The 27201-nt window shown below is 43.2% G+C and overlaps 1 protein-coding gene and 1 long non-coding RNA gene across 3 annotated transcripts in view; one reads left to right on the top strand and one right to left on the bottom strand.

Annotated features, from left to right (window-relative positions):
• Positions 1-641: 641 nt before the first annotated feature.
• On the bottom strand, positions 642-27201 carry TEKT4 (tektin 4). Of its 2 annotated transcripts, XM_075899796.2 has the most exons (7): positions 26579-27201; positions 14733-14803; positions 12474-12617; positions 10960-11182; positions 6429-6583; positions 2480-2728; positions 642-659 (listed from the first exon to the last, which is right to left on the bottom strand). In XM_075899796.2, exons 1-6 carry the CDS (start codon positions 27110-27112, stop codon positions 2512-2514), a joined length of 1344 nt encoding a protein of 447 aa, XP_075755911.2. In that variant the 5' UTR covers positions 27113-27201; the 3' UTR covers positions 642-659; positions 2480-2511. The 2 variants fall into 2 exon arrangements, with proteins under 2 accessions (XP_075755911.2, XP_075755910.2); XM_075899795.2 differs by lacking the exon at positions 642-659 and having other exon boundaries at positions 1422-2728.
• LOC142818636 (uncharacterized) overlaps positions 24166-27201 on the top strand; it is a 59263-nt gene continuing 56227 nt past the window's right edge. Inside the window, exon 1 of the long non-coding RNA XR_012896202.2 lies at positions 24166-24303. This is a non-coding gene — a long non-coding RNA (uncharacterized LOC142818636). The remainder of the gene's footprint in view (positions 24304-27201) is intronic.

Genomic DNA, 27201 nt, shown 5'->3' with positions numbered 1-27201 from the left:
TTGTCTACTTGGGTAATTATTGGAATGATATTCACCCATCATTAATTTAGATGATGTTTATTATTAAACAGCCAATGAGATAGTAAAAATATTTGAGTATAGAAGTGGCAATACAGATATGGTAAAAGGGAGGTTTAATGCTAATTAATTAAGGGATGTTATTACAACCGATTATCGTAGCAGGCTCATTTTAGATTAGCGCTGCTCATCCACCCTCAAGGTGCCATTAGAGAAAGCATTATATAGCCATTCTTCTCATCCAGCAACCAATCAACTTGGGATGCACCATTTCATTTTGGAATGTGAATATAAATGGAGCGCATGGTGATATTGTAATGCCTGCTTGCTTTGACTAATTATTTAATTTTAAATACAATCATTCATTCTATCACTCACTGTGTCATTCACAGTCCTCCACTAAATTAAATGATCTTTTAACTGTCCTAGAGGCTGAAACCTTCTAGAGTTCCATTTGATTTTATTCCTTTTCTATAAAGCATTGATTCAGAACACACAAATCATAATCACACAGGGGTCATGTGGTCCTTTGGAATGAAACATGGAACAAAGTTAAAATTCTAGAATTTTAATGGTGAAGCAACTCTTGTCTAGCTTCAAAACTTCTCTTAGGTCTTCAGGCAGATGGAAGGACTTAGAACCTAATGAATGAGAAAGGGACAACTCATGAGCTTGCCACCAATGGGTGCGGCTACACTGCACCGTTATTTTGAGATAACTAGCGTTACTAGTTGGGATTGGTCCTGCCTTGGGTAGGGGGCTGGACTTGATGACCTCCTGAGGTCTCTTCCAGCTCTATGGTTCTATGAAATAACAATGCGAGAGTCTACACAGCCATTCTGTTATTTCGAAATTATTTCGAAATAACGGACAGCTTATTCCAAAATCGGTAAACCTCATTCTACGAGGAATAACACCTATTCCAAAATAGTTATTTCTGAATGAAGTGAGTGTAGATGCTCCACTTCTGCTATTTCGAAATAGAAAGGCTCTGGTGAGGGGCTAAGTTATTCCTTCCCAGTGCCTCCTGGGGCTTTAAATCGAGATTGCACAGGTACATTAGGGAAGCCTGTCTCAGACTACTTTTGAGGCTTCCCTGCAGTGTAGACGTGCTGTTTTGAAATAAGCTATTTCGGAATAACTATTCCAGAATGGCTTATTTTGAAATAATTGTGCAGTACTGTATATATGTACCCAAAGTATTTCTTTCTGTAATATATTGCTTTAGATGCCTATGTTTAGAGGTACACGGTAGACAAACTCTCTCTAGTTTGTGTTATACCACTTCTACTTCTAATGATTATGATTCAGGCTATAAAAATATGATCACTGCAAGGAGAATGTTTTAAAAAAGTCATGAATGCAAAACAACTGGAGCAATCAAAGCCATGGGCAGACTATGCTTTACTGATGTAGTTCTTTTAAGAGAAACAGTGGTAGGTTTTTATTTCAGGATGCTAACAGTCCAAAGCCAATAGCCACCTCCTGTGTCAACATAACAGATGAAAAACACCTGTTAGAGAGGCAAATAGTTACATGAATGTACTTTCATACATAGAGTAATAAGGCAGAGCAATGTAGTGACGGTGACAGAGTTACAGGGTTTCTAAATAACCTTTTTAAAAATAAAAAAATGTAATGTAGAAGACAATTAATTTGCCTTAATGGACGTCCATTTCATCTCACCCCTTTTATCCTGTACATCACAAATCCAGCAGAGCAGCACCCGTAACCTGATGGATGAATAATGTACGTTGCAAGGCTCCATTGAGACTGATGGAATGGATGTGTCCTTTGATTGCCCATCATGGGCTACATTTCATTAGCTACACACATACACTACTTCCGCTGAAGTCCAAGGGAGCAGAATTAAAAGATCAAAGGTTGCTTCTTGGCAGTTTGATAGAGGCATTGAGAAAAAGGAGTATTCCCTGTTCACAAGCCATTTAGCTTCTCTTTAGAAGTAAACTGGATTGTTTGTTTAAAATCTTTTCATTCAATACCTGCTTATACATCTGGTATCACGGGTTTGCTATTTGTAGTTATGATTCAAATTGTCACCTGAGTGTGCAAACTACAATTTTGCTTTCTTAACCCTAGGACAGCTTGAAACTAAAATCTGTTTAAACTATTTCCTTACGGAAGTGTGTATTCTTTAATTTCCCAAAACATACTTATTTGTAAGGCAGCTTGAAAACAATAAAGCTAGAAATACCCAAACCTCCATGTTCATTCATCGGATTTTAGGAAAAGAGACCTGAAGCATCACATACTGTATGAACTATGCAAGCATAAAGAAAATTTTACGTGGAATGCAAATACAAGCACCACAGCCAGCCATTATGTTATACTTCTGTATTTTTATGTAATTAAAGGAAATTAACAGCAAATTATGTTTCTTATTGAATATAACATTGCAAACTTATTATAAAATTAAATATCTTAATCTATGATTTCCTACCAATCTTCACATAGTTAATACAGCAAGTGTGACTACTGGTAACCTGCTAGTTTAAGAACAACAGGGTATCGCGTGCGATGGGCCATGCATTTCTGCCGGTCAATAAAAATGCTGTTCGATTTCACAGCTATCTCCTTCTCTAGACTCATCCGTGTGTCTTCTAAGTTCCTCAGAGACTGTTCGGCTTCCAGTAGTTTCTGCTTCAGAGACTCAATAGACTCTGTCAGTTCTTCAACTTCACTGATCAACCTGAATAGAATGAAAGAAGCAATCAGAATTAGAGGAAGTCCCCAAAGGCACATGAGCTGTTATAATTCTGTGGTGAGTAGTCTTTGTTCTTCTGAAATTCAACAGCACCGTAATTAGGTGTTAGTCTGCACAACTGTTAGAGTACGTCTACACAGCAACATTATTTCAGAATAAGTAGCGTTATTTTGAAATAACTTAGTCCGCATCGACACATCAGGCAGTTACTTCGAAATAATGTCAAACTGGAGGACTTCTTACTCCGACTCCTGTAACCCACGAAAGCTCATGATCTCTTAAACCATCTTGTTAGTCTTTAAAGTGCTACATAGTTTTTCCTTTTGTTTTAGCAACATCAGACTAACACGGCTACTTCTCTATTACTATTGTAGAGGAGTAAAGGAAGTCAGAGAAAGAATGCTCTATTTTGAATTAAGTGCTGTGTAGACGCTCCCAATTTCGAAATAAGCTATTTGGAAATAAGCTACGCAATTGACATAGCTCAATTTGCATAGCTTATTTCAAGTTAAGCCCTTCTGTTTAGAGACACCCTCTTAGTCTGGTAGTTGGGCCTGATGGGTGATCAAGATTTAGAGCAATAGGGTTATAAACGGAAGCTGCTCGCTGAGCTGTGGATGAAGTCTCTTCCAATAAACACGAAGCTCGGAATAATTTCAAAACCACTGCAATTATAAAGGTCTCCTAAACTTTAGGTTATAAAAAATATGCTCAACAAACACCAAGATAACCATTCCTCATCCGGAAGAGTCACAAAAGAATGATTCTTTGTCATAGAAACTATTCCATTCTGCAAGCCTCCTGTGTTAACAGCTGAAGGGTTAAAGATGGGATAGACGATTCATTGATTTTTGACTGGCTGAACATTCATGTAAGCTGGGATTTTTACCTCTGTTCGCTGGTGTACAACTGGAGGAACTACTGAAGCCAATGGCATTACTCCATCTGTACACTGATGTAAGTTTAAAAAACAATGAGTGGTCCTGTGGCACCTTCGGGCACATCTACAGTAGGAAACTATTTCAAAATAACTACATTTGTTTAATGACTTCCAAAATAACAAAATTGAAATAGCGTGTCCTCATTTTGGGGAAGCCTTGAAAATTAGTGTGAGGCAGGTTCTGTTAATGTGGATTTGCTACTCACTAAGGGTGTGTCTAGACTACAGAGTTTTGTCGACAAAAGTGGACTTTTGTCGACAAAACTATACCTGCGTCCACACTACCGCTGAGTTCTGTCGACATAACGTCGACAGAACTCAGCAGTTTTGTCGACGCTGGTAAACCTCATTTTACGAGGCATAACGCCTTCTGTCGACAGAGTTTCTGTCGACAGAAGGTGTTATTGCATGTAAACTGTCCTTTGCATCCACACTACCATGTCAACAAAGCAGCTTGCTTTGTCAACAGAACTCAATGTAGTCTAGACGCTCTTTGTCGACAGAAGTTTTGTCGACAGTATCTGTCGACAAAACTTCTGTCGACAGAAGCCTGTAGTCTAGACGTACCCTAAGAGCCCCATGAAGCACTAGGGAGTAATTATTTTGAATTATTCTGGGGAGTAATTATTTTGAAATAGTGGCACCAAATTGTCCCCGCTACTCCTATTTCAGAATTATTTCGAAATTAGCATTATTCCTTGAGGAAAGCAGAAGTACAGATTTTGAAGTAAATGGCCTCTTATTTCAAAATAATGGGCTTGGTAGTGTGGAGGTTCTGCTTATTAATTCAACCTAAGAGGGGGCTATTGCGAAATAAATCCTTAGTGTAGACCAGGATTAAGGGTGCATCTAGACTACATTCCTCTTTCGAAAGATGAATGCAAATGAGGGAAATCGAAAATGCAAATGAAGTGCTGATTTACAAATCTCGTGCTTCATTTGCATAATCTCTTCCGATTGCTTTTTCGGAAGAGATTTTTTCGAAAAAAAAAAGCAGTTTAGACGGGGTTCTTTCAGAAAAAAAAAACCCTTTTTCAAAAGAACCCTGTAAACCCCATTATTTTCAGGAATAAGGGTTCTTTTGAAAAAGGGTTTTGGGTTTGTTTTGGGGTTTTTTTCCCCCCGAAAGCCCCCCGTCTGGACTGCTTTTTTTTCCCCCGAAAAAATCTCTTCTGAAAAAGCGATCAGAAGAGATTATGCAAATGAAATGTGAGATTTGTAAATCAATGCTTCATTTGCATTTTTGATTTCCCTCATTTGTATTCCTCTTTCGAAAGAGGAATGTAGTCTAGACTAACAAAGTATGTAGTATTAAGAGCTTTCATGGGTTAAACCCATGTCATTAGATGAGCTGAAGCAGAACATGGTCCTTAGTTTATTTTTAGAATGAATGTAGAAGATTTCCAAAGCCATAAAAAAAGCTGTTGAGTATCGGAGGGGTAGCCGTGTTAATCTGGATCTGCAAAAGTGACAAGGAGTCCTGTAGCACCTTATAGACTAACAGATGTATTGGAGCATAAGCTTTCGTGGGCAAAGACCCACTTCATGCATCTGACGAAGTGGGTCTTTGCCCAGGAAAGCTTATGCTCCAATACATCTGTTGATCTATACTGTGTTACAGGACTCCTTGTCGATAAAAAAGGCTGTTAGGTGTACAACTTTCATTTAAAGTTCACAGGAGTTCTCCAAAATGTTCATTTCATGGGAAAAGGGGACTCTATATAAGGCATATGTATTGAGTGAAGAGGAGTAAAGTAATATAATACAAAGCCCCATTTCAGCAAAACAACTAAATACATCTCTATTCAGCAGAACACTCGAGCATGGCCTTATATCCTATTCTAGGCAATACTCATGTCTGAGAGCTCTGAACAGGGATGGTTTGCTGAATTGGGGCCTAAATGAATGTACCCAAGGTGGCATAAAGCATGTGAATGAAGTAAAACTATCGCATTACTCTACAGAGGGGAGAAGCAGCATGTTGGTGTATGGTTTTGCTATCAACAGCTGGGAAAGCTAGTCACACTTTTTTCTGCGGGCAAGAAAAAAACCCACAAATGTGGGAGAATCAATTACAAGCACTATAATGAGATCAAGAGTAACAAATTACATTCCGACCTTTAATTTGAAAGGATTTATTGCCCTCCAGTTTTTAAATGGATTATTACTGAAAATCGAATGCCATCGGCGTGTTCTTTGGAGGAGCTGATGAGTTTTCTCAGCTTGTGGAAATGCATGGCCCGTTTACATTCACAGGGCTTGAGGCATAATTGATTCACCGCATCATCCACCTCACAGTGAACCTCTGCCAAGAGTGCCCGGGCTGCAAATTATCTACAACCTGTCATGTTCTTTTGGATCAGCCGAATAAGTACAGAACCCCGCTGCTCAAAGAGAAAGCCATGTTTATGGATTCCCTATTTATAAACAGGTTGGACCCAGATCAGATCTTGTTTACACTGATTGCAGTGGTGTAACATCCCATATATATCAGCGAAAGGTATTGGAATCAAGCCACCCCTAACTAGGAGTTGAAGGTCACATGCTACAAAACTAAATGGCAAACTTTTTGTACAACGGTGGCTCGATAACGGATATTTCAATGATACACCCATCACGTTAGCATGTTGTGGTGAGCAGGTAAAACATTTCTTTCTTAGACACTGTATGTCTCAGGCAGACGTGATCTAAAACTGTCTTTGATATTACTGGGGTCTTTAAGGACTCTCTCTTTAATGTGTTTACCTGAATTGTGCTGGATCTCTGCAGAGCTCAACATTGGGCCTGAAAGATCGGTCATACAGCCGTGTCTGAGCCACTTTCATTGGCGCTTCTTTGTCCTTAATCGCTTGTTTGAGAGCAGCAATGTTGTTTTCTTGATCTCCAATTTCCTTGAGGGTCTGTTTGAAGAGAATGTGCATGAAACAAGACAAGTTTAAGACAATACATTTAATTTATACAGTACTACTAGCACATTTACCTGGTGTTGCTCAGGTCCTTCATTCAATTTTTTGGGGGGCAGAGAGAGGGAAATGTTAGGAAAGTGTACCCACTTTATTTAAATTATTATATTTTTCAACATAAAGTTAATTTTTACTTCGGATTCTTAAAAATGTATTGTTCAAATATTTCCATTTGTTTTTTGGTAATTTTTTTAAAATGGGAATTCCATCAAGTATATTTTTTTCTTCATCCCTAGAAACGCTTATCATTTGCTATGTTTTAACAAAAAATGGCTCTAGGTTATGCGGGTTTTTTTCTAGTTTTCACACCTTAAGCGTTGATTTAGCTGTGCCAGAACAGAACACTACTCCAGATTTCTCTATTTTATCTCTTTTCTGTAAGGTTTATTGAGAAGCAATCCTATTGAAGGTTCATGCTATTTTTCTGGCTTATTTTGGTTCAATCTCTTTCAACATTTGCTCAGTTATGAGGACTGTACTTGATTTGATGGTTCCGTCTCTGTTCTGTTTGGTTTTATGAGAAGCAATCCCATTCCAGACACATCTCAATTTCCTGGCACAACCAAACCATTATGTTGCTTTAAGATTGTTAGGGTGCATCTACGCTACACTGTTATTTCGAGATAACAAGCGTTATTTTGAAATAATAATGCAAGCATCTACACAGCCATTGTGTTATTTTGAAATTTCAGAATAACAGATGGCTTATTCTGAAATCTGTAAACCTCATTCTACAAGGAATAACACCTATTCCAAAGTAGGTATTTTGAAATAAAGCACGTGTAGATGCTTCATTGCTGCTATTTCAAAATAGACCCTCACCAGAGCCATTCTAAGTTATTCCTCCCCAGTGCCTCCTGGGGCTCTAAATCGAGATAGCACGTCTACATTAGGGAAGCCTGCCTCAGGCTAATTTTGCAGTGTAGCTTTGCTATTTCAAAATAAGCTATTTTGGAATAACTATTCTGGAATAGCTTATTTTGAAATAAGTATGCAGTGTAGATATACCCTTAATGTAAGAGGAAGCTATATACCAAATGTAGTGGTCCCAGCTCTTAGCATTTAGCAGGCGTTCTTGAACAAACACACAGACAAACAAACTCTCTAGACAAGAAGCAATGGGCTTTAACTGCAGCAAGGGAGGTTTAGGTTGGACATTAGGAAAAACTTCCTAACTGTCAGGGTGGTTAAACACTGGAATAAATTGCCCAGGGAGATTGTGGAATTTCCATCACTGGAGATATTTAAGAGAAGGTTAGACATACATCTATCAGGGATAATCAAGATGGTGTTTGGTCCTGCCATGAGGGCAGGAGACTGGACTCGATGACCTCTCAAGGTCCCTTCCACTTCTAATGTTCTATGATTCTCTAACGTATATAGTAGATTAGTGTGTATAGCACTTTACCGACATTAAATGATGGGGCCTCTTCATGCGCCTAAGGAATCAGTGGTGGTTTGACTCTTGCCAGAATGGGAAGTGACCTCTAGTTGAGGCCAGAATGGGAAGTGCAGAGGTTGCACAAAGCTCTTTTGTCTCCTTATTTCTGACACTACCCTGAGCAGACTGGAAAATCTGATGTCCGTTTTAAAAAGAAGCGGAAGAATTTTTGCAGCTGATTAAATATTACAGTCTGCTTGTATTCTCATCAGAACCTGTTCATGGCACAATCCATCTCAGTGAATCATTTCTGGCACAGCAATTAATGTAAATTACTCAACAAGTGACAGGGTATTTTGAATTAGATTTAAAAGATTACCTACCCTTATGTTCACCGATTTCTGGCATTAGTGACACTGGGATTACTATGAAAAAGTGTGAACTACTGATACTCATCTCCTTTACAAATACTGAACTCCATTGACTTTGATGGCATTACACCAGAATTAAATCAGTGTAAATGAGAGTAGAAACAAGACCTCTGAATTTACATTTCTAGTTTTTTAGAGGCTATTACATATTTTCCCTGAATATTCAGCTGTGAGTTGCTGAATGTCGGTTTGTTGCACCTGCTCCTTGTTTGGAGTTTTAAGAAGAAAAAACAAAATGGAAATGGACATTAATGCATATAGAACTGCAATAGCACCCTTAGAAAACAAGTGCCGTACCCATGCTATTGACCATATGTAATGCTGTGGAACTGAACCTGGGACCTCTGGCGCTTTAGTGCATAAGCTAAAAGCCTCTTAGCTAGGGCAGCAGAGCAGACTCATTATTCTCTCTGTGAGTGGTCTTAGTGCAACGAGATGGGACAGTGCATAACACCCAGAAAGTGTGTGGGTTGTACCCACACACCACAGGTAATACATTTACAATGCACAGAGTAAAGCAAAATGCTTACTTATTAAAAGTATAATCATCTACCCATGTATGTTAGAAATGTGCATCAGTTGTCTGTGAGTTTGTTCAAGAATTCCTCCTCCATGGTAAGAGCTAGGACCACCATATTTGGTAGGCAGCTTCCTCTTCTCCCAGCTTAACACAAGGGCAGGGTTTGGCTGTGCCAGGAAAATGGGAAGTGCACGGAGTGGGACTGTTTTCCATACTATGGAAAGGGAGGGGGCACAGAAAGGAGGGATACGATGCTGAGAGCTATACTGCAGACTTATCACTGGGGGCAGCTGCACCACCAAGAGAGCGGCCAGCAGGGCTGGGGCTTGCCATTTTGCCTGCCATCAGACTGTGTCAATAGCCCCCCGCCCCAAACTCTTTTCCCTCCCCCAGCTCTTGACTACAGAACTGGGGCAGGGGAAAGACCCTGCTGGCCGGGAAGGTTTGGGAGGAGAAAGAAGACCCCCTGCTGGCTAGGGAGGGTGGGGGAAGACCCATACTGGCTAGAGGCAATTGCGGGGGGAGAGGGAGGAGAGAAAAGAAGGCCCCTACTGACTAGAGAGGTGGGGGAGGGGAGACCCGCCCTGAGCCCTTCCTCACCCCCAACCCTCACATTCACATCCCCTCACATCCTGAACCCTGTTCCCAAGCCCTTCCTCAGCACCCACCCTGACTCCTGCACCTCCCACGCCCCAGCCTCCTGCCCCCACCACAATTCCTAAGGCCCTGCCCGGACTCCTGCACCCCTCCCCCACCTTGCCATCCCCCTACCCTCAAGGATCTGGCCAATCCTGGGCAAGTCTTCTAATATTCAAAATAATAATCTTGGGAAGCAATAGTGGTTCTTGGCAGTTATGGACATGATATTGACTACAGGTACAGATCTCCCTGATCTGGCAACATCCATGGTGGCCTGCAGCAGCTGGGAGAGGGGGCAACCCGGGCATTCAACAACAGAATGGCCAGTGGGTGGGAGTGGAGCGGAGGGGGGGGGGAGGAGAGTGTCAGAGGCTGGGAGAGTGGCCAGGAAAGGAGCCTGGAAGCTGGGAAGGTGGTCCAGCCACCGGGAGCCTGGCAGCTCCCCAGGAAAGCCTGGAGGCCAGCAGCAGGGGACCAGAATTGAGCTCTTCTGGTCTAGCAAACTCCCTGGTTTGGGACCAATAAGGTCCCAAAAGTGCTGGACCAGGAAGGTCCAACCTCTCCTGTAATCTTCCCTTGAAAAGGTACAATCACTGTAAAAATATTCGGAGGAGTACATTAAACTAGTTAGTTAGGGGAGACGCACCATAATGCAGACTGTAGATGCTTCTATTTAGGAGTGATTTGTTCATAATCATTTTACCATTTCTCCCCTCCCCTCTGACCTTTCCTAATCCAGAGCTGTCCTTCCATGGGATCCAAAGCTTTTTACACTGTCTCCAATAGCATTTTGAAACATCCCCCCCATTAATAGCTTTCAAATAGGAGGCTATGATGCATGTGCATATGTCTTGCATGTACAGCGAGATAGTGTGTACATTGTTCACATCTTGATACGGTGGGAGAAATCCACCTCGGGTTAATTCCACTGACTTCAGTGGGCTTACAGCTGAGATGAATATTGACCTAGTACTTTACATCTCGGCTAGTGAGAAACACCTAATAAATCATAACGTTCAGGTCCTTGCCAGAGCAGGGTGCAGGCCCGGATTCAGCAAAGCTCTTAAGCACGTACTTAAGTTTGAGCATGTATTTTAAGTCCACCATGATTTAGTGAAATAAGGGAACTTAAACACCCACTTAAACATAAGCATGTGCTTAGGTGCACTGGTGAATTGAGGACATAATCCACAACTGGAAACCCTATCGGATACTAAACTGGCACTGACTGCTGTGAATGGACCAAGCAATTCTTCTTTCTTGATCACTCTGCGGTGATTATTTCAATATGTGTGAAAACTAACGGAAGCAGCTTGGCCAACACATTACGGGGTGCCCATACTTTTTTCAAATGATGTTCCAGTTTGTGTTTTGCATCTTCCATCTCTTCGCAGCGCTTAGCAAAAGCCTCATTAACGGCAGCACACTGCAAATGCAGATCCTCAGCTGTGTCGTGAAGGATATTGTCGATCAATAAACGGAGGTTGATGGAAGCCAGGCGCTCTCGCTCCGCCCTATAGATGTTGTCATGGCTGAATTTTGCCCAGGTTTCGGGTGTTGAGGCACTGGAAGGGACAGCACAGAAATCACTCTCTGGGCAGACTTTGTTCAAGTTGCAATGGAAAAGAAACGCTAAAGCAGAAGAGTTCCGTTTCCTGCGATGACATGCATCCTGTCGTGCTACCATACCCAAAACAGGGGGGAAGAGTAGGTTGGAGAACTCTTCTCCATCCCCTTACTTGTGGAACAGGGAGAGAGACACAAAACAGAACCATCAGAAGTCCAATCCCCTTTAGTAAATAGGAATAAAGGCAAACCCCAAAATAAGAATCACTTCTACACCTTAAGTATGTCAAGAGGGCAAATATTGGTAAGACATTGGTACATACACACTAGGATGTCTAGTTGATTAAGCTTTACAATCTATGTCTATGTTATTTACAAAGCAGCTTGAACTACGGTTCTGTGGTAATACTTTGCCATCTGTTGAGCACTGGAAGGAATTATAGAGCAGTCTGCAAACTTCAGGAATAGTGGCAGGATAAAAAAAGCAACATTTATACAGGTTGAATCTCCCTCGTCTGACACCTTGAGGACCTGATCGGTCCTGAACCAAGGAATTTGCCAGACCAGTGGAGGTCTATGAGCTGGGAGCTCCGCTTTTCCTCCTGGCTGTCCCGCTGTCGCCAGGGGCTCTGCTCTCCCCATAGCGGCAGGGGGCTCTGTTTCCCCTCTCCCTGCCCCGCTGCTCCGCACACTCCCCACAATGACTTGGCTACTGCCAAGAAGGCCCTGCTGCTGCCCAGGACTCTGCACTCTGCCTGATGGCTTCGCTGCTCTGCCTGCCCTACCCCCAGTGACTGGGGGCTCCATGCTCTGCCTTCCAGCTCTGCTGTCACCCGGAGCTCTGCTGTCTCGATCCCCTACTCTGGCAACACTCCTGGCCCCAGATCGCCAGCTTATCCCCATGAGTGCTTCCACGGGGTCACTCCGACGATGTTGGACCAGGGGTCTTGCCGGACAGGAGAAGTCCAGATTACAGGTTGAAACTCCGTAATAGCTTTGTAATAAAATTGTATACTCTAGAAGAAAGTGCAACTTTCCTTTCACCAAGCAACCCAGGGCCTTTGTAATTCAATCTAATTGTGCCTTTGCCTTGATTTGCATTGTGTTTTGAATGACCCCAACATTTATAATAAATTATTCCTAAGAATTGATATGTTTGCAAACATAGTATATATTTATTGGTATAGAGAATATACTTCTATTCAAAAATAGTGTGGTGGTACCTGATACAGAGGATCCTTTACATCTCAATGGCTTTCCTTGTGCAGGTCAATAACAACAAGTCCTCACCTTTCCTCGAACTTTGATGAGCTGGGATGGAACTGGATGTTGGTGCTCTGATTATTGTATCGTCCACATTTGTCATCAATGTTGTACGTTTCGACCTTATCAGACCAATCCATTTCACAAGTCTGCTTGTGATCACGATTTAATCTAAAAAGGTCAGGATTGTCCCAATCAGTGCTGGAAAAATAATACAACCTCGAGGAAACACCTTGAAAATGTGTAAGACCAGGCTCGGAGCCTAGGATTTTCAAAGGAAATTGGGTATTTAATCTTCCTCAGATCCTTTGAAAATTTCAGCCCCATCTTGCCCTGCAGCACCATGCTACCCCCTTCCACTCACTTTGCCAATTCTCCTCTGTGCCACCTGCAATAGCTGGAGCTCTGGGGGTGAGGTGCAGGGCTGAACTGGGGTTTCAGAGAAATTCTGGTGGAAAGGGGACCAACATGGAACTCCTTAACATGACCCCCATTTTCTTAGTCCTCTTTCCAACTGACCAAAGTTTTTATGATGGAGACGGCGTGATTTGATCCTCAGAAAACACAGCAATAATGACATTCAAAATGAAAACTTTTGCTTTATTTTAAATTAAATCCCTCCTGCCCACCACAATTAATTTAAAATCTTTAGCAACAGTTAGCTATAAAAGTACCATTTTTCTCTTGCCTGTTACCACCAGATGTCAGTATGAACTAAGGAATCAAAAAGTCTACAACAGCCAATGTAACACTACAGAATACCAAGACAATTTGAAAACAATTACTAATAAAAATAAAGCCTGCACTCAATAGGCATTATGTTGTACACCGATGATAATTAAACTATTTGAAATTTGTTGAGTGATTTCACATTTTATAAGCACTCTTTATTAAAATAATATTCTGCTTTACATCTAACAGTATATGGCAAATGGTGGCTGATAAAAATAAAATAAGTGAAATGTGTACTATGAATTAATTGTCTCACCTTAGAATTTAGTAAATATCTTATTTCTAGACTGTTATATTACAACATAAAAGTAAATGCTACTTTTCAAGAGCAAAAGACTTCTATACAGGCAGTCCCCGGGTTACGTACAAGATAGGGACTATAGGTTTGTTCTTAAGTTGAATTTGTATGTAAGTCGGAACTGGCTCCAGATTCAGCTGCTGTCACTGAAACTGACCAGGGGCTGACTACAGGAAGCCGGAGGCAGAGTTGCCCCCAGCTTCCTGGAATCAGCCCGATCAGTTTCAACAGCTGCTGAATCTGGAGCCTGGGACAGAACAGCTGGGGCGCTGCCCAGTAGGTTCCCACAGGACCAACCCGGCAGCACCCCAGCTGCTCTACCCGAGGCGTCCTGCAACAAAAGCCTGGTCTGCTGGGGGCGGGGGGGGGCGCACTAGCTGCGCCCCCTCCCCCCAGAGCAGACCAGGGAGACCCGAGCAAAGGACCCCCGACGCCTGGGCGGCTTTGCTCCTGTCCCCCTGGTCTGCTAGGGGGGGTCCAGCAAAGCCGCTGGACCTCCCCAGCAGACCAGGGACACTCAAGCAAAGCCGCCACCTGGGCGGCTTTGCTCGTAAAGCCGCCCAGGCGGCGGCTTTGCTCGGGTGTCCCTGGTCTGCTGAGGGGGGGGGGGGGTCCAGCAGCTTTGCTGGACCCCCCCAGCAGACCGGGAGACCGGGAGAAGCTTTTCTTGCCCCGGAGGACACGGGTGGCGACCTGCCGCCCGTGAGCTCTGGGCCGAGAAAAGCCCCGTTCATAAGTGTGGATCCGGGGACTGCCTGTACTATCAAGAATAGTGTCAATTTTTCCCCCTTCCTTAGTTCATACTAACATCTGATGGTTACCTCTCAGGAGACAAAGGATACTTTTTTAAAACTAATTGTTTAAAAAGAGATTTCAAAATAGCTACAGTAGTCTCAATGCAATAGAGCAGCAACTACAACAGAATAAAATGTTTTAACATACTTCTACTTACATGTAATTTTGAGCCATCTCAGAAATAGATAGATACATTTGAAAGCAAGATGAAAAATGTGACCTAATATTATAGAATAATAGAAACTATCATTAAAAAAAAAAAGATGTGGTGTTCTCTGACACCATCTGGCTTGCTTCCAATAATGCCTTTCCATATACATACTTGTTTTTATTTTGAGGTCTTAAATAGAATAGTAGGTAGTGCACAGATCTTGAGAATTTCACCTACTGACAGTTGTGTCCATGAATGAATTTGGTCCTATAAATCATTAAGTACTTGTGAACAGTAAAAAGCATCTTACTGCATCTGGTTAACAGCTTGCATCAAAGTTCTTTTCAGAAGTTCTTGGACATTTCTGATAAGTTCAACTTCCTAGATAAAGATATAAAAATTATGATATTCAGTTCATCTCATTTTCAGAGACCTTTGCTTTCAATAGCTACTGGTGTTCGGCTACATTGTCTACTAATTATTCATTTTCTCATCACACTACTTTTCATTATTGTTAAGACTTTGTCAAGATCTTCTGAGAATATGATTCAAATAGAAGGTAGGTCAATCAACATTGAAGTCACTCAACAATAAATTATAGATTTGTGACATTTGTCCAAAAAAGCAACTAATGCTTCAAGTATTTTCATTCCTTAAAATGTATGGTTCTTATACTGCATATATATTAAGAAGAAAGAATGTGTTTTTATCATATTTAATATAAGATTTTCAATTAGGTAAGTTGATGTATCGAAGTTAGTAGTAGATCTTTTACAAAATTATTGTATGTTTACCAGTAAATGCACCTGGTAATGGACAATAAGGGATACACGGTAAAAACCTCATAATGCATCTAGTCAATTAATCAAAGTTGTAAATGGAGGAACAATTGCATCCTAAAGCCAACAAATAATTAGTTTATGCCCTGAAGAGTTGATCCAACTCCTTCATAATGGGACAGAAGACTAAAGCATTTTATCATGCAGGGGTGAAAAAATTTAAAATCTTAACAAAATGCTTGTTTCATCACATTTATTTGGATGAGAAACTAAAAGTCTGTGTTTTTAATTTCCTTTACTGAACAAGGAATCTTCTTATATCATAAGAAGGCTTTTTTTTCCTGAACTACCACTATTCAGAGAAATGACATTTCTGATCCTGAAGCTTGTACGCTGTTATTAGCTGGTCCAATAAAAAATATAATATTTCCTATCTTGTGCACTTATTATTTGGGGCTAGAATTAAAAAGAGCTATAATATATATAAAAAGTCCTCATTAATGTTACTATTCTGAGAACTGTGCTTGCACCAGTCAATTATATAACAATGTTTTAGACAACTACGGCTGTACGCAAGAACAGGCATATCCCCAAAAGAAACAAAGGAAGAAAATAATAAACATTTTCAAACATAAAAGGACAAGCGTGTTCAGTGTAAAAATTGTATTTGAACATTCAAAGAGAGCCCAGGGAAAACAAAATGTATTAAAAAACTTGACAGTGTCTTTAATAAAATGTCCTTGTAATCAGGAATACAAGGCCCATGTTCAGCAAGGAAGGAAATGTTACGAGGGCTGATCGGATAATAAAGTACTATTTTGCTAAGCGTAGTTTAAAAGATTTCATAAAACCTAGCATTTGAAAAGCCATTAAAGATCATTGATTTAACATTGTATTATGTATCCACAATATAAATAAGGAGGCAATAGTTTTACTTATGATAAATATGCAATCTAAATGCACAGCTTTGAATTAGAAAAGCCTTCCATTACCATTTATAGGTCTCTCCTACTTGGAAAAAGAGAAACAGTACTAAAATAAAAGAGACTCTTGTGGAATGACCTACAATAAAAGTAACAGCATTTCTCCTGGGGAAGATGTGACCTTAAATAGACTACGTAAGAAATGCAGAAGCAGTGCCCATATCAATGCTTGTGAGAAGTAGATAAACCTAATGTGCTCCATCCAGATGCAAAGGTTTAAATAGCAACCACTTCTGGATGCTGACCTGCGATATGATTTCTCATGACATTTAAAATAAACTCCATGCTCATTCTTAAGCTGCATAAACTGGCATAGAAACTTTATGAAGCATCTAGCCAGAAACCACTTCAATAATCATGCCTTTTAGCTCTTTGGGAAGTGTTTAGTATTCCTGATTTAAGTCTAAGCCTTAAAGTAGATGAGCTACCCTCTTACCCTGAAGCAATATGTGCAAAAAAAAGTCAAGTATGTTCAAACTAGCAACATATTCTGCATTATTACTCAATTTCTTCATTATTACTTAGGTAAAGTTCAGTGGGAGTTTTGCCTGTGGGATTGGACACATTCCTTTTTAAGGCCCCAGTCCTTCTACATTTATGCATGTGCTTATCTTTAACCCACCAAGTTCAGTGGACTTACTCAGTGCTTAAAATTATGCACCTGTGTAAATCTTCATAGGGTCAAAACTGAAGCTTTCTAACCAAATAAGACACAGAGGGGTTGAGTAAGATTGAGCTATGTATGATTCAAGCTCACCTATGCACCATGCTTCCCTTCATATCTCTATATATAATGGAGTGGGTGCCTCCAAAAAGGCAAAGCTATGCCTTTTCTCCTAACCCCAAATGTACTGAAGCTTCTCTATGTGACTCCAGTTTGGAAGGGGCCAGCTAGTAAGGGCACAGGAGTTTTTCCCCAGGCCTATCAAAGACACAGCCTGAGGCCACATCTTCACTCCGCAGAAGACCAACACTGCCACAATCAAACTTCCAGAGTTCAATTTAGTGGGTCTAGTTAAGACCTGCTAAATCGAACCCAGAGGGTGCCCCTTGTCGGCAGCTGGTATTCCTGCTCTTGCCAGGAGGAAGGGAAGCTAACAAGAGCGGTTGATCCTATTGACCCCCTGCTGTGAGGGTGCTGCCCAGCTCGGCTTAAGATACGTATTGTATGTAGCTGGAGTTGCGTACCTCAAGCCAAGCTGCAGGGTCTAGAATAGACTTGGCCTGAGGCTGTTTGAAATTTCACTGTTTCCATGAGCATCCATGGTAGAGGGAGCTACAGCCTGGAAGCACAGCTAATTAGGACCAAATCCTGCCATCACTCTGTGTGTGAATTCCCACGGGGAGAGGTTTATGGTTTAACTAGCAGCAGAATATATTTACAGAATGTCTATGAGAAAGGAAAAATCTAATGCACAGCTACAAAACAGGGAATAACTGGCAAGGCAGTGGTACTCCCAGAAAGGATCTGAGACTCACAGTGAACCCCAAATTGAATATGAGTCAATAATGTAATGCAATTATAGGGCAAAAAAAAGTGACTTGTTTTGGGATGTATTAACAGGGGTGTATTAATTCTAGGAGGAAATTGTCCCACAGTCTCCAATTATGGGCACCACAATAATGAAAGATGTGGACAAATTAGAGAAGAGAGTGAGAAAAATGGTTTAGCAAACCTTACCTATGAGGGCGGGCTTAAAAAAAAAAACTGGACATATTTAATCTGTCAAAAAAGAAGACTGAGGGAGGCCTTGATAACAGTCTTCAGATATGTTAAGGGCTGTTACAACTAAAAGGGTAGTTAAGCTGTGGAACAGATCTCCGAAGTAGTGGAGCCTCATCACCGGAGATTTTTAAGAACAGATTGGTCTGGGATGGTTTAGGTTTACTTGGTCCTGTCCAGCACAGGGGGCTGGACTTGAGGATCTCTCAAGGTCCTTTCTAGCCCTACATCTTTATGATTCTATTAGTGTATTTTACCTTTATTTAGAGCAGGGGTGGGCAATAATTTTTTTGAGGGGTGGCCACTCCAAGATTTTGGAAAGTGGTCAAGGGCCGCACTTTTCTGTGGGGGAGATGCAGGGTCTAGGATGGAGCTTGGGTGCAGACGGGTAAGGGACTGGGGTGCAGGAGATGGGGTGAGGTCTGAGAGGCAGTTTGGGTGAAGGAGGGGGTTGTGACCTGGGTCAGGGGAATGGGGTACAGGATCTCGGAGGGTGTTTGGGTTGCAGGAGAGGATTCTGGCCTGGAGGAGTGGTGTAGGAGGTGGTACAGGATCTGGGAGGGAGTTGTGACCTGGGGCAAGGGGGTGTAGAGGGTTTGGATGGTGACCTGGGGGAGGGAGTTGGGATGCAGGAGGAGCAAGGGTGCCACAGGCAGGCTTTACCTAAGTGTCTCCAGCCAGCAGCCTTGCAGCACCCCCAAGGCAGGCTGGGCTGCTGCCAGCTTCAGCCCCAGACCCTTGAAACTGCAGGCTGCTCCCTTCATGTGGCTCTCAGTTCCAAGAAGGGGAAAAAGTGTCTGTTACTGCCAGCCCCCAGCCAATCTCTCAACTCTTCTTGGCTGGTTGTTTCCATCCTATAGGAGCTGAAGATTGGGCTGGGGACGGGAGATCACATAAAGCCTCCCCCTCCCTGCAGAGCAGATTGCCGCATGGACTGCACTTTAAACTGCTGCAGCTGAGGGTCCGGGCACAGTGGTCTGCAGGCTGGATCCGGTGGCTTGGCAGGCTGGATCTGGGCCCCAGGCCGTATTTTGCCCATTCCTGATTTAGAGCATACATGGAACTGTAGTATTAATCAGCTCGAAGGCCTTGCACATCTTATGAGAGGAAGGGGATATTAGTTACTAATAGGACTTCTGAGGGTCAGACAGTGACATTAGATTTGTATTTCTCAGACTTATAAGTATAGAACTTGATGGTTTGTATATTTTCATTCCAGTCTTTAATCTTCTCTTGTATAGCTTGTCATCTCATCTATTAAAACAATATTTTATTAAAATCTAAAGTGATCTTGGTTAATTTACAGGGTTTTTTTTTTGTAGTTAATACCAATAACCTTCATAGCTATCATAAAATGATTGCCAATATTAAAAAAGAAACATTTTACAGTTTAAAATTTAGTAGGTAATTTATTTTATTACAGTTCTTAGTTTTCATGGTGCTATAGATGGTGTTTTCCTTAGTGATAAATCCATCACAATGCATAATTTTGTGTATCTCATTAATGTCATCCAGAAGAAATAATGGGAACATTTAAGAGCAAATGTATGTTTCTTAAATTTACAGATTCAGAATCAATTAACATAGTTTCTCTTCTGCACGTGCAAATTGCAAAAGCTACTAATGTAACTTTGATGTATAACTACAGTACAGGAGTTAAATGATGACAAGTGCACCTGAACACAACATGGCACACAGATGGAAGCTAGAATGAGAACCTGTATAAGTGGAGGCTTAAAGCAAAAACGGCTATGCACTTTTACAGAAAGAGGGTTTCTTTTTTAAGTAAAGCTGGAGGGGGGATTATTGTCCTTATATTTTTATCTACCTGATTGTCCTCCTGTGGCACTGATCTGGTGTCACAATTACTACTTGAAAGCTCATATGTTGCTCTCAAAAGTAGCTCTATTTATTATTATTTAAATCCGTCACCCATGTATAGGACTTTCTTACTGCAAAAGTAGACTGAGTATGCACACCTCCCTTGACTACTAGTTTGCTCAGCAAAGCTATAGATCAGTGTTTAGAAATGTTTCCCATGGATTCTCTTTGTTTCATTTTTTATTAGGAAAAAATAGACCACCCAATGGTATTTTTTCTAATTTTTTTAAACTTGCATTTTAATGTAGTTGGCACAATCCTGGCTAATGCCTTTTGACCTCTGCATCAGACAATAGTGATTGCTAATTTTACTGTCCAGCAAAATCAAATCAACTGACTCCAAGGGTTGTGTCTCTGTCATATTCCCTCTATTCCAAACTCAAACCCCACAGAAACTCCTCCATCTGGCTCCAAAAATTTCCAGTCTGTGGAGCTGAAGGTGGCAAGCTGGGACACAGCTGAGGTGTTGGCTTCCCCAAGCTGCTTACACAAGCATGGTATTTGGCTCTCAGTTAATCTATCTGGATATGGCATGTGTAGAAATACAGTTTGACATGCAGAATGTACACACCTGACACATAAGTTATACAGCAATCACCAGGGCCTGATGAAATGCATCTTAGAATAGACAATGAGCTGATAAAGGAAATATGTGAGCCATTAGCTATCATCTTTGAAAAGTCATAGAAGGTGGGAGAGATTCCAGAAGACTGGAAAAGGGCAAACCTAGTGCCCATCTATAAAAAGGGAAAGAAGGACAACCCAGGAAACTACAGACCAGTCAACTTAACACTTGTGCCAGGAAAGATAATGGAGCAAATAATTAAGAAATCCATTTGCAAACAGGTGTAAGATAATAAGGTGATAAGTAAAAGTCAGCATGGATTTGTCAAGAATAAGTCATATCAAACCAACCTGGTAGCTTTCTTTAACAGGATAACAAGCCATGTGGATAAGGGGGAAGTGGCAGCTGTCATATACCTAGACTTCAGGTATATGAAGTATATGATACAATCTAGCATGACCTTTTTATAAATAAGCGAGGGAAATACAACATAAATGGAGCTACTATAAGGTGGGTACGTAACTGGTTAGATAACCATTCCCAGAGAGTACTTATCAATGGCTCACTCTCATACTAGAAGGGTAGGTGTGGTTCCACAGGGATCAGTTTAGGGACTGGTTTTGTTCAGTATCTTCATTAACTATGTGGACAATGACATAGAAAGTACATTTATGAAGTTTGTGGATGATACCAAGCTGGGAGGGGTTGCAATTGTTTTGGAAGAAATCATTAAAATTCAAAATGACCTGGACAAATTGGAAAAATGGTCTGAAATAAATAGGATGAAGTTGAATAAGGACAAATGCTAAGAATGTGGGGAATAGCTGTCTAGAAAGGAGCACTGCACAAGGGGATCTAGGGGTCATAGTGGACCATAAGTTATGAGTCAACAGCGTGACACTGTTGCAAAAAAAAGCAAATATTCTGGGATGTATTAACAGGAGGCTTGTGAGCAAGACATGAGAAGCAATTCTTCTAGTCTATTCTGCACTGATTAGGCCTCAACTTCAGTACTGTATCCTGTTGAAGGCATCACAACTCAGGAAACATATGTACAAATTGGAGAAAGTCCAGAGAAGAGCAACAAAAACAATTAAAGGTCTAGAAAATAAGACCTATGAGAGAAGATTGAAAGAATTGGGTTTGTTTGGTTTGGGTAAAAGACCCACTCCTTTGTTAAATAGAAGTGGGTTATTGCAGGTCAATCAGGATCAGCTGATAAGGGGTTCTCTCAAGCAGATCAGGATCAGCTGAGACAGGGCTACCTTGGACCAATTAGGGTCAGCTGATTCCATTTCAGGCCTGCCTGAGACCTTTTTAAAGCTTCCCCTGTTGGGTGAAGGGGTAGGTATGCGCATACAAAAGCAACTACTAAGCCCAAGACAGCAGGGGTGGGTGTGTACGTGTACGTGTACGTGTACGTGTACGTGTACGTGTACGTGTACAGCTTCAGGAGGAGAGGCTGCATGCCTTATCCCAGGGGAAGACTAGAAGCGTAAACCTTTGCTGAGAGTGAGGCCGACTGCCAGGACACAGCAGATAGTGGCCTGTGGCCCATTTTGCAAAGGGGAAGGTATGTAGAGAATGGCAAGGGAAAGATGAGGCTTTGCCACAAAGGAGATAATGTTTTCTTATCCTCTGAGGACAGGACAAGAAGCAATGGGCTTGAATTGTAGCAAGAGAGGTTTAGGTTGGACATTTGGAAAATTGGGGAAGGTCCACAGAAGAGCAACAAAAATGATTAAAGGTCTAGAGAACATGACCTAGGAGGGAAGATTGAAAGAAATTGATCTCTTTAGTATGGAAAAGAGAAGACTCAGAGGGGACATAATAGATTTCAAGTGCCTAAAACACTGTTGTAAGGAGGCAGGGAAAAAAAAATGATTCTCCATAAATCCTGATGCTAGGACAAGAAGCAATGGGCTTAAATTACATTAAGAGAAGTTTAGGTTGGTCATTCCTACCTGTCAGGGTGGTAAAGGGTGGTAAAGTACTAGAATAAATTGCCTGAGGAGGCTGTAGAATCTCCATCACTGGACATGTTTAAGAGCAGGTTAGAGAAACACCTATTGGAGATGATCTAGATCAGTGTTGCCGGGTGCCAGGGGGCGTGGCCGTTCGCCTGCTGGGCACCAGAGGGCGGGGCCACACATATGCTGCACCCCCATGAGCCACGTACCTGGGGCTGGTGCCGCCCATAGCCACGCACCAGGGGGCCCGGCGTTCCCCATGCACCGTGCACCTGGAGCATGGACAGCCGCTTCGCGGGTGCCCAGGGACGGCTCCCCTCCCCCTCCCCCCAGCCGAGCACAAGGGGGCCGACGCTCCCCATACGCCACACGCCTGGAGCACAGGTGGTCACTTTGCTGCGCTCCCGAGGCCAGCGCCCCCCCTGCCATAGTCGCGTGCCCGGGGCCGGTGTCCCCCTCCCCCTCCCATAATCGCGCGCCAGGAGTGCGGGGGGCCACGTCGCCACGTGCCTGGGGCCGGCACCCCCAACCCCCCATATCCATGCACCCAGGGCTGGCGCTCCCCATGCACCACACACCCACATAGGAGGGGAGAGCAAAAGAACCCATATATCAGTGAAAAGGCCCAAAAATGGCAGGAAAGGGGAGTAGTAACGTGCCCTGCATGCTTCTTCCTCACCCCCACAACCTACGGTTGTGTGGATGGGCGTGGGAGGGGAGGAGTAGAAAAACACTCTATTGGATACAGCCTTCTCCCTAAATGACAGATTTCCTAGGAGGGATGAATGGGGCTCCTTGCCAAACACGTCTTCATGAGGGCTTCCCAAGGCTACTGACAGTAGGACAATAAGTAATCCACTTAGTCTGCAGCAAGAGAGTTTTAGGTTGGACAATAGGAAAAACATTCTGACTCTAAGGATTTAAGCACTGGAACAGAATAAACAAATATCTGTCAGGGAGGGGCCAAGTACACCCTTTGTGCCTTGACATGGCCTCTTCCAACCCAACAATTCTATTATTCTACAGAATTCAGTGCTCAGACACAGTGCGGGTGCCAATAGGAATAAGATTCTTAACAGGAAATGTGTCAAGTCTGCTAATAGGAAAGGAGAGGGCATGAAATCAGTGAAAAGGGACTGAATCAAATTTGCCCATATTATATTAAAAAAACCCCAAAAACCTCTGCTCAAGAGAAGATATGTCAGACTCTCCACACAGCTGACCAGGGAGTCTGTGGAACACTGTTGAATTTTTGCTTGGGAAACGAACTATGATCCCCTTCCCATTTCTGAGCAGGGAAACTCAAAACTAGAATGAACAGCTCTGATCCTCCATTGCTTGAGGGAAGTGTTATAGAGTGGAAGGTGGTTGGACAGGTAAACAGGACTTGGAACAATTTAATAAAGCTGCATGACTCTTCCAAATCAATAAGGAAATTGAAATATACCCACCAGCAAACTGAGTCATTAACTTTGAAATCTGAGCAATGGGAAGTCAAAACTCTTTGTCAAGTGACAAGTATTACTATCCAGCAATTGGAAAGAGCAAGACATACAAGTTTTGGATTGATTTAGAGATTGATTTTGGAATGAAACTCGGGGCATTTAGCATAACCAGGTTTTAAGAGCTGGCAAAACCACAAAGAATTCATTTAAAATCATTCCACTTGCAAAAATCTCTGCTGCGAAACCCATGTATTTCAGTTAACTCTTCTATGGTTGTTGTTCTTATATTATGCATTCCTTTTCCTTCATTCCTCATCACAGAGGCCATTGGCATGGTAACAGAATCTTAGCTTCTCAAGAGTTCCTCTGCTTCTGGTGCTTATGCCTGATCTGAAATTGCATCATTTTTTCTTTATGACATCCCCAGTTGGCTGTATATGGTTTGTTGTGAGAAACAGAAATGTGATTTAAAGTGAAGAACTAGAAGCAGGAACATATGGATTCCTTAGAAATGAACAAAGTAGCCTTCAAAATAGTGAGTAACAGATGAGCAATTCAGGAAATAAGCTTTGCCAGACTCATATTTTTGTAAATGTATGTTTGACAAAGTTCTTCATAAAGCATCAACAGCTGAAGAGAATTTCTGCTTTGATAATCTGGGTATAACACAGTTAATGTTTATGGGGTAGAAAGGCTATGGCCACTCTAATACTAACCTCTAATACTAATCTCATATTTTTACTAGAATATTCCCATGAACACTAATTATAACATCTGCATGATCCCAGTAAAAGAATCCCTTTAAAATCATAATTGCTTCCCATCCACTCTGAAGTCCAGCTGTTTTTTTTCCTGAAGTATATTGCCATTTAATTTGATCAGTAACTTGTCCTGAATCCATTTTGGCACCTTTAAAATATATTAGTGATTGCAAACAAGTAGGTATTAACTGACTCCTTAAATGAAAGAATAAGGATCATTCAAAGAGTGCAAAATGGTTCCAAAATCTGTCCTCAGTTACACCCATGTAACCACAATTACACCCATGGAATTGCATATTGGAGAGTAGAATTTGGCCCAACACATTTGCACACACTATCACATTGAAAATCTCAGCATCTCCAAAGCAGCTTTTGATAAAGCTTTTGCTGGTGGCAAGAGGCTGTCTTTGGAGAATGTTCTGAAACAGTTGAATTCAGGCTTGCTAAACTCAGTTTGTCAGAAAAGTACCATCTGTATATACCTTCTGCTTGCCTATTGCTGTTACTCTGCAGTTTTCACCCATCTATCACAGTCTCAGTCCTGAAGTATGATACAGTATCTCAACACAAACCAGGATCTTTATGTAATTAAGTGTTGGAACACTATCTCTCTCTTTCTCTCCCTCAGCAAGACAAAAACAATCTCATGTGCAGGAAGGCAGTTATGAGAAAGGTGGCCAGACTTTCCCTGCCCAAGGGCTGCAACTGGCCAGGAACCTAGGGTAGCACTTTACTGGCATAAAATGGTCTAGCTGCACCTTATCTTTAATATAGAGCAGCAGCCTGTGCAGAGCATAGGTCCTGGAAGCTTGAGGAAGATAGAGGCTACGGACGTCTCATGGCAGCATGTGATCTTCCATGTCGATTTCAGAGGCCTCCATTCTGACCCTGCTTGTGTAACCTTTCTGCCAGGTGGAGCTGGCAGCAACAGAGGCTGAGGTCAATATCAAGGGAGAGAGGTAACATTCAGCGACTTTCTGTCACATCCAACTAGAAGCAAACAATTCTGAACATTGCAGGCCACACAATGCCAGGGAGTGGAGCTAGGTCTGTTTGTGTTCTGCTGGGACATGTCTCCACGGGCTGTGACCTCCATCGTCCAACTTAGGGTATTGGGCTACGTCTACACTGGCATGATTTTCCGGAAATGCTTTTAACGGAAAAGTTTTCTGTTAAAAGCATTTTCGGAAAAGCGCGTCTAGATTGGCAGGATGCTTTTCCGCAAAAGCACTTTGGCCACAGACGCTTTTCCGCAAAATCTAGACACGCTTTTGCGCAAAAAAGCCCGATCGCCATTTTAGCCATCGGGGCTTTTTTTGCACAAAACAGTACTGTGCTGTTTACACTGGCCCTCTTGCGCAAATGATTTGCGCAAGAGGGCTTTTGCCCGAACGGGAGCAGCCCAGTATTTCCGCAAGAACACTGATGATCTTACACGAGATCGTCAGTGTTCTTGCGGAAATTCAAGCGGCCGGTGTAGACAGCTGGCAAGTTTTTCCGCAAAAGCAGATGACTTTGCGGAAAAACTTGCCAGTCTAGACACAGCCCTGCAGTGTAACGCCGGCGAGACCGACAGCTTCACCAGGTCTGTGGTTGCGGGGGGTGGGGGCGAGGGGGAGAGGAAGGGAGGGTTGCTCCATACCCCTCAAAAGAGGCAGGGTCCTAGGCAAAAGGGGTGGGGTTGGGGCTAGGCATCCCTCAGTGCTTGAGCACCCCACTCCAGCAGTGATTTAAAGGGCCCGTGGCTCGGACCACTATCACAACAGCAGCAGTGGCCAGGAGCTGCGGGCCCATTTGTATCACTAGGCCCAGGGACAGTTGTCCCCAGGCGGGCCTGTGTAACCCGGACAGATCCTGGCTGTTGGGCCGGCGGGTCGGCCCTTAGCTAAGGCTGCAGGGCAGACTCACAAAGCAGTCTCAGTGCCCTACATAGGACAGGGTGCCACGCGGCACGCGGGCGACAGCAGCTTCCCCCATCCTGGGAAGCTGCCCAGAGAGGAGGGTGGCTGTGGAAGGGCCTGGGGTCCGGCCCTTCCCTCCCCACTTCACCTTCAGCAACTCCGTCTCCACCTGGTCGCGGACCAGGTCGGCCGGCTGCCTCCTCTCGCGGCACTGCAGGTTGTCGGTGGCGATGGTGTAGGGCCCCTCGGTGGCGTCCAGCGCCCGCTGCAGCCGCACTTTCTGCGCCGCCAGCAGGTCGGTCTCGGCCGTCAGGTCCTCGATCTCCCGCTGCAGCTCGGCCTTCCAGAAGTGCGTGTCCTGCAGGCGCCGGCCCAGCGTGGCGGTGGAGTCCTCCTGGGTGCGCTGGGCCAGGGCGGCGGTGGCGGCGGCCAGGCCCTGCGCCTCGTGGCGGCAGCGCTCGGAGCCGTCGCGGTCGGCGAAGGCCCGGTGGTACTGGGCGTAGTTGTGCTGGTGCCACTCCTCGGCCAGGTACTTGGCCGTGCGGAAGCCGGCGGTGGCCAGGCCGCACGAGGAGTCCGGCCCCGTGTTCAGCGCCGCCTCGTACACCTTCATGGGCAGCTCGGACACCGGCACCGTCTGCGGCGCCGGCTCCCGCGTCAGCAGCACCCCGCCCTGCGCCATGCTCGCCCCGGCGGCGGCGCTCAGGAAAGGCCGCGGCTCCCGGCGAGGCCTACTAACGGCGTCCTCTCGTTGCCCCGGCGACGGCCGGG

The sequence above is a fragment of the Pelodiscus sinensis genome, chromosome 15 (genome assembly GCF_052426305.1).
Source record: "Pelodiscus sinensis isolate ZL-2025 chromosome 15, ASM5242630v1, whole genome shotgun sequence".
Taxonomy (NCBI): Eukaryota; Metazoa; Chordata; order Testudines; family Trionychidae; genus Pelodiscus; species Pelodiscus sinensis.
The sequence above is the reverse complement of the archived record's forward strand: the minus strand, read 5'-3'. Positions and strand labels throughout refer to the sequence as shown.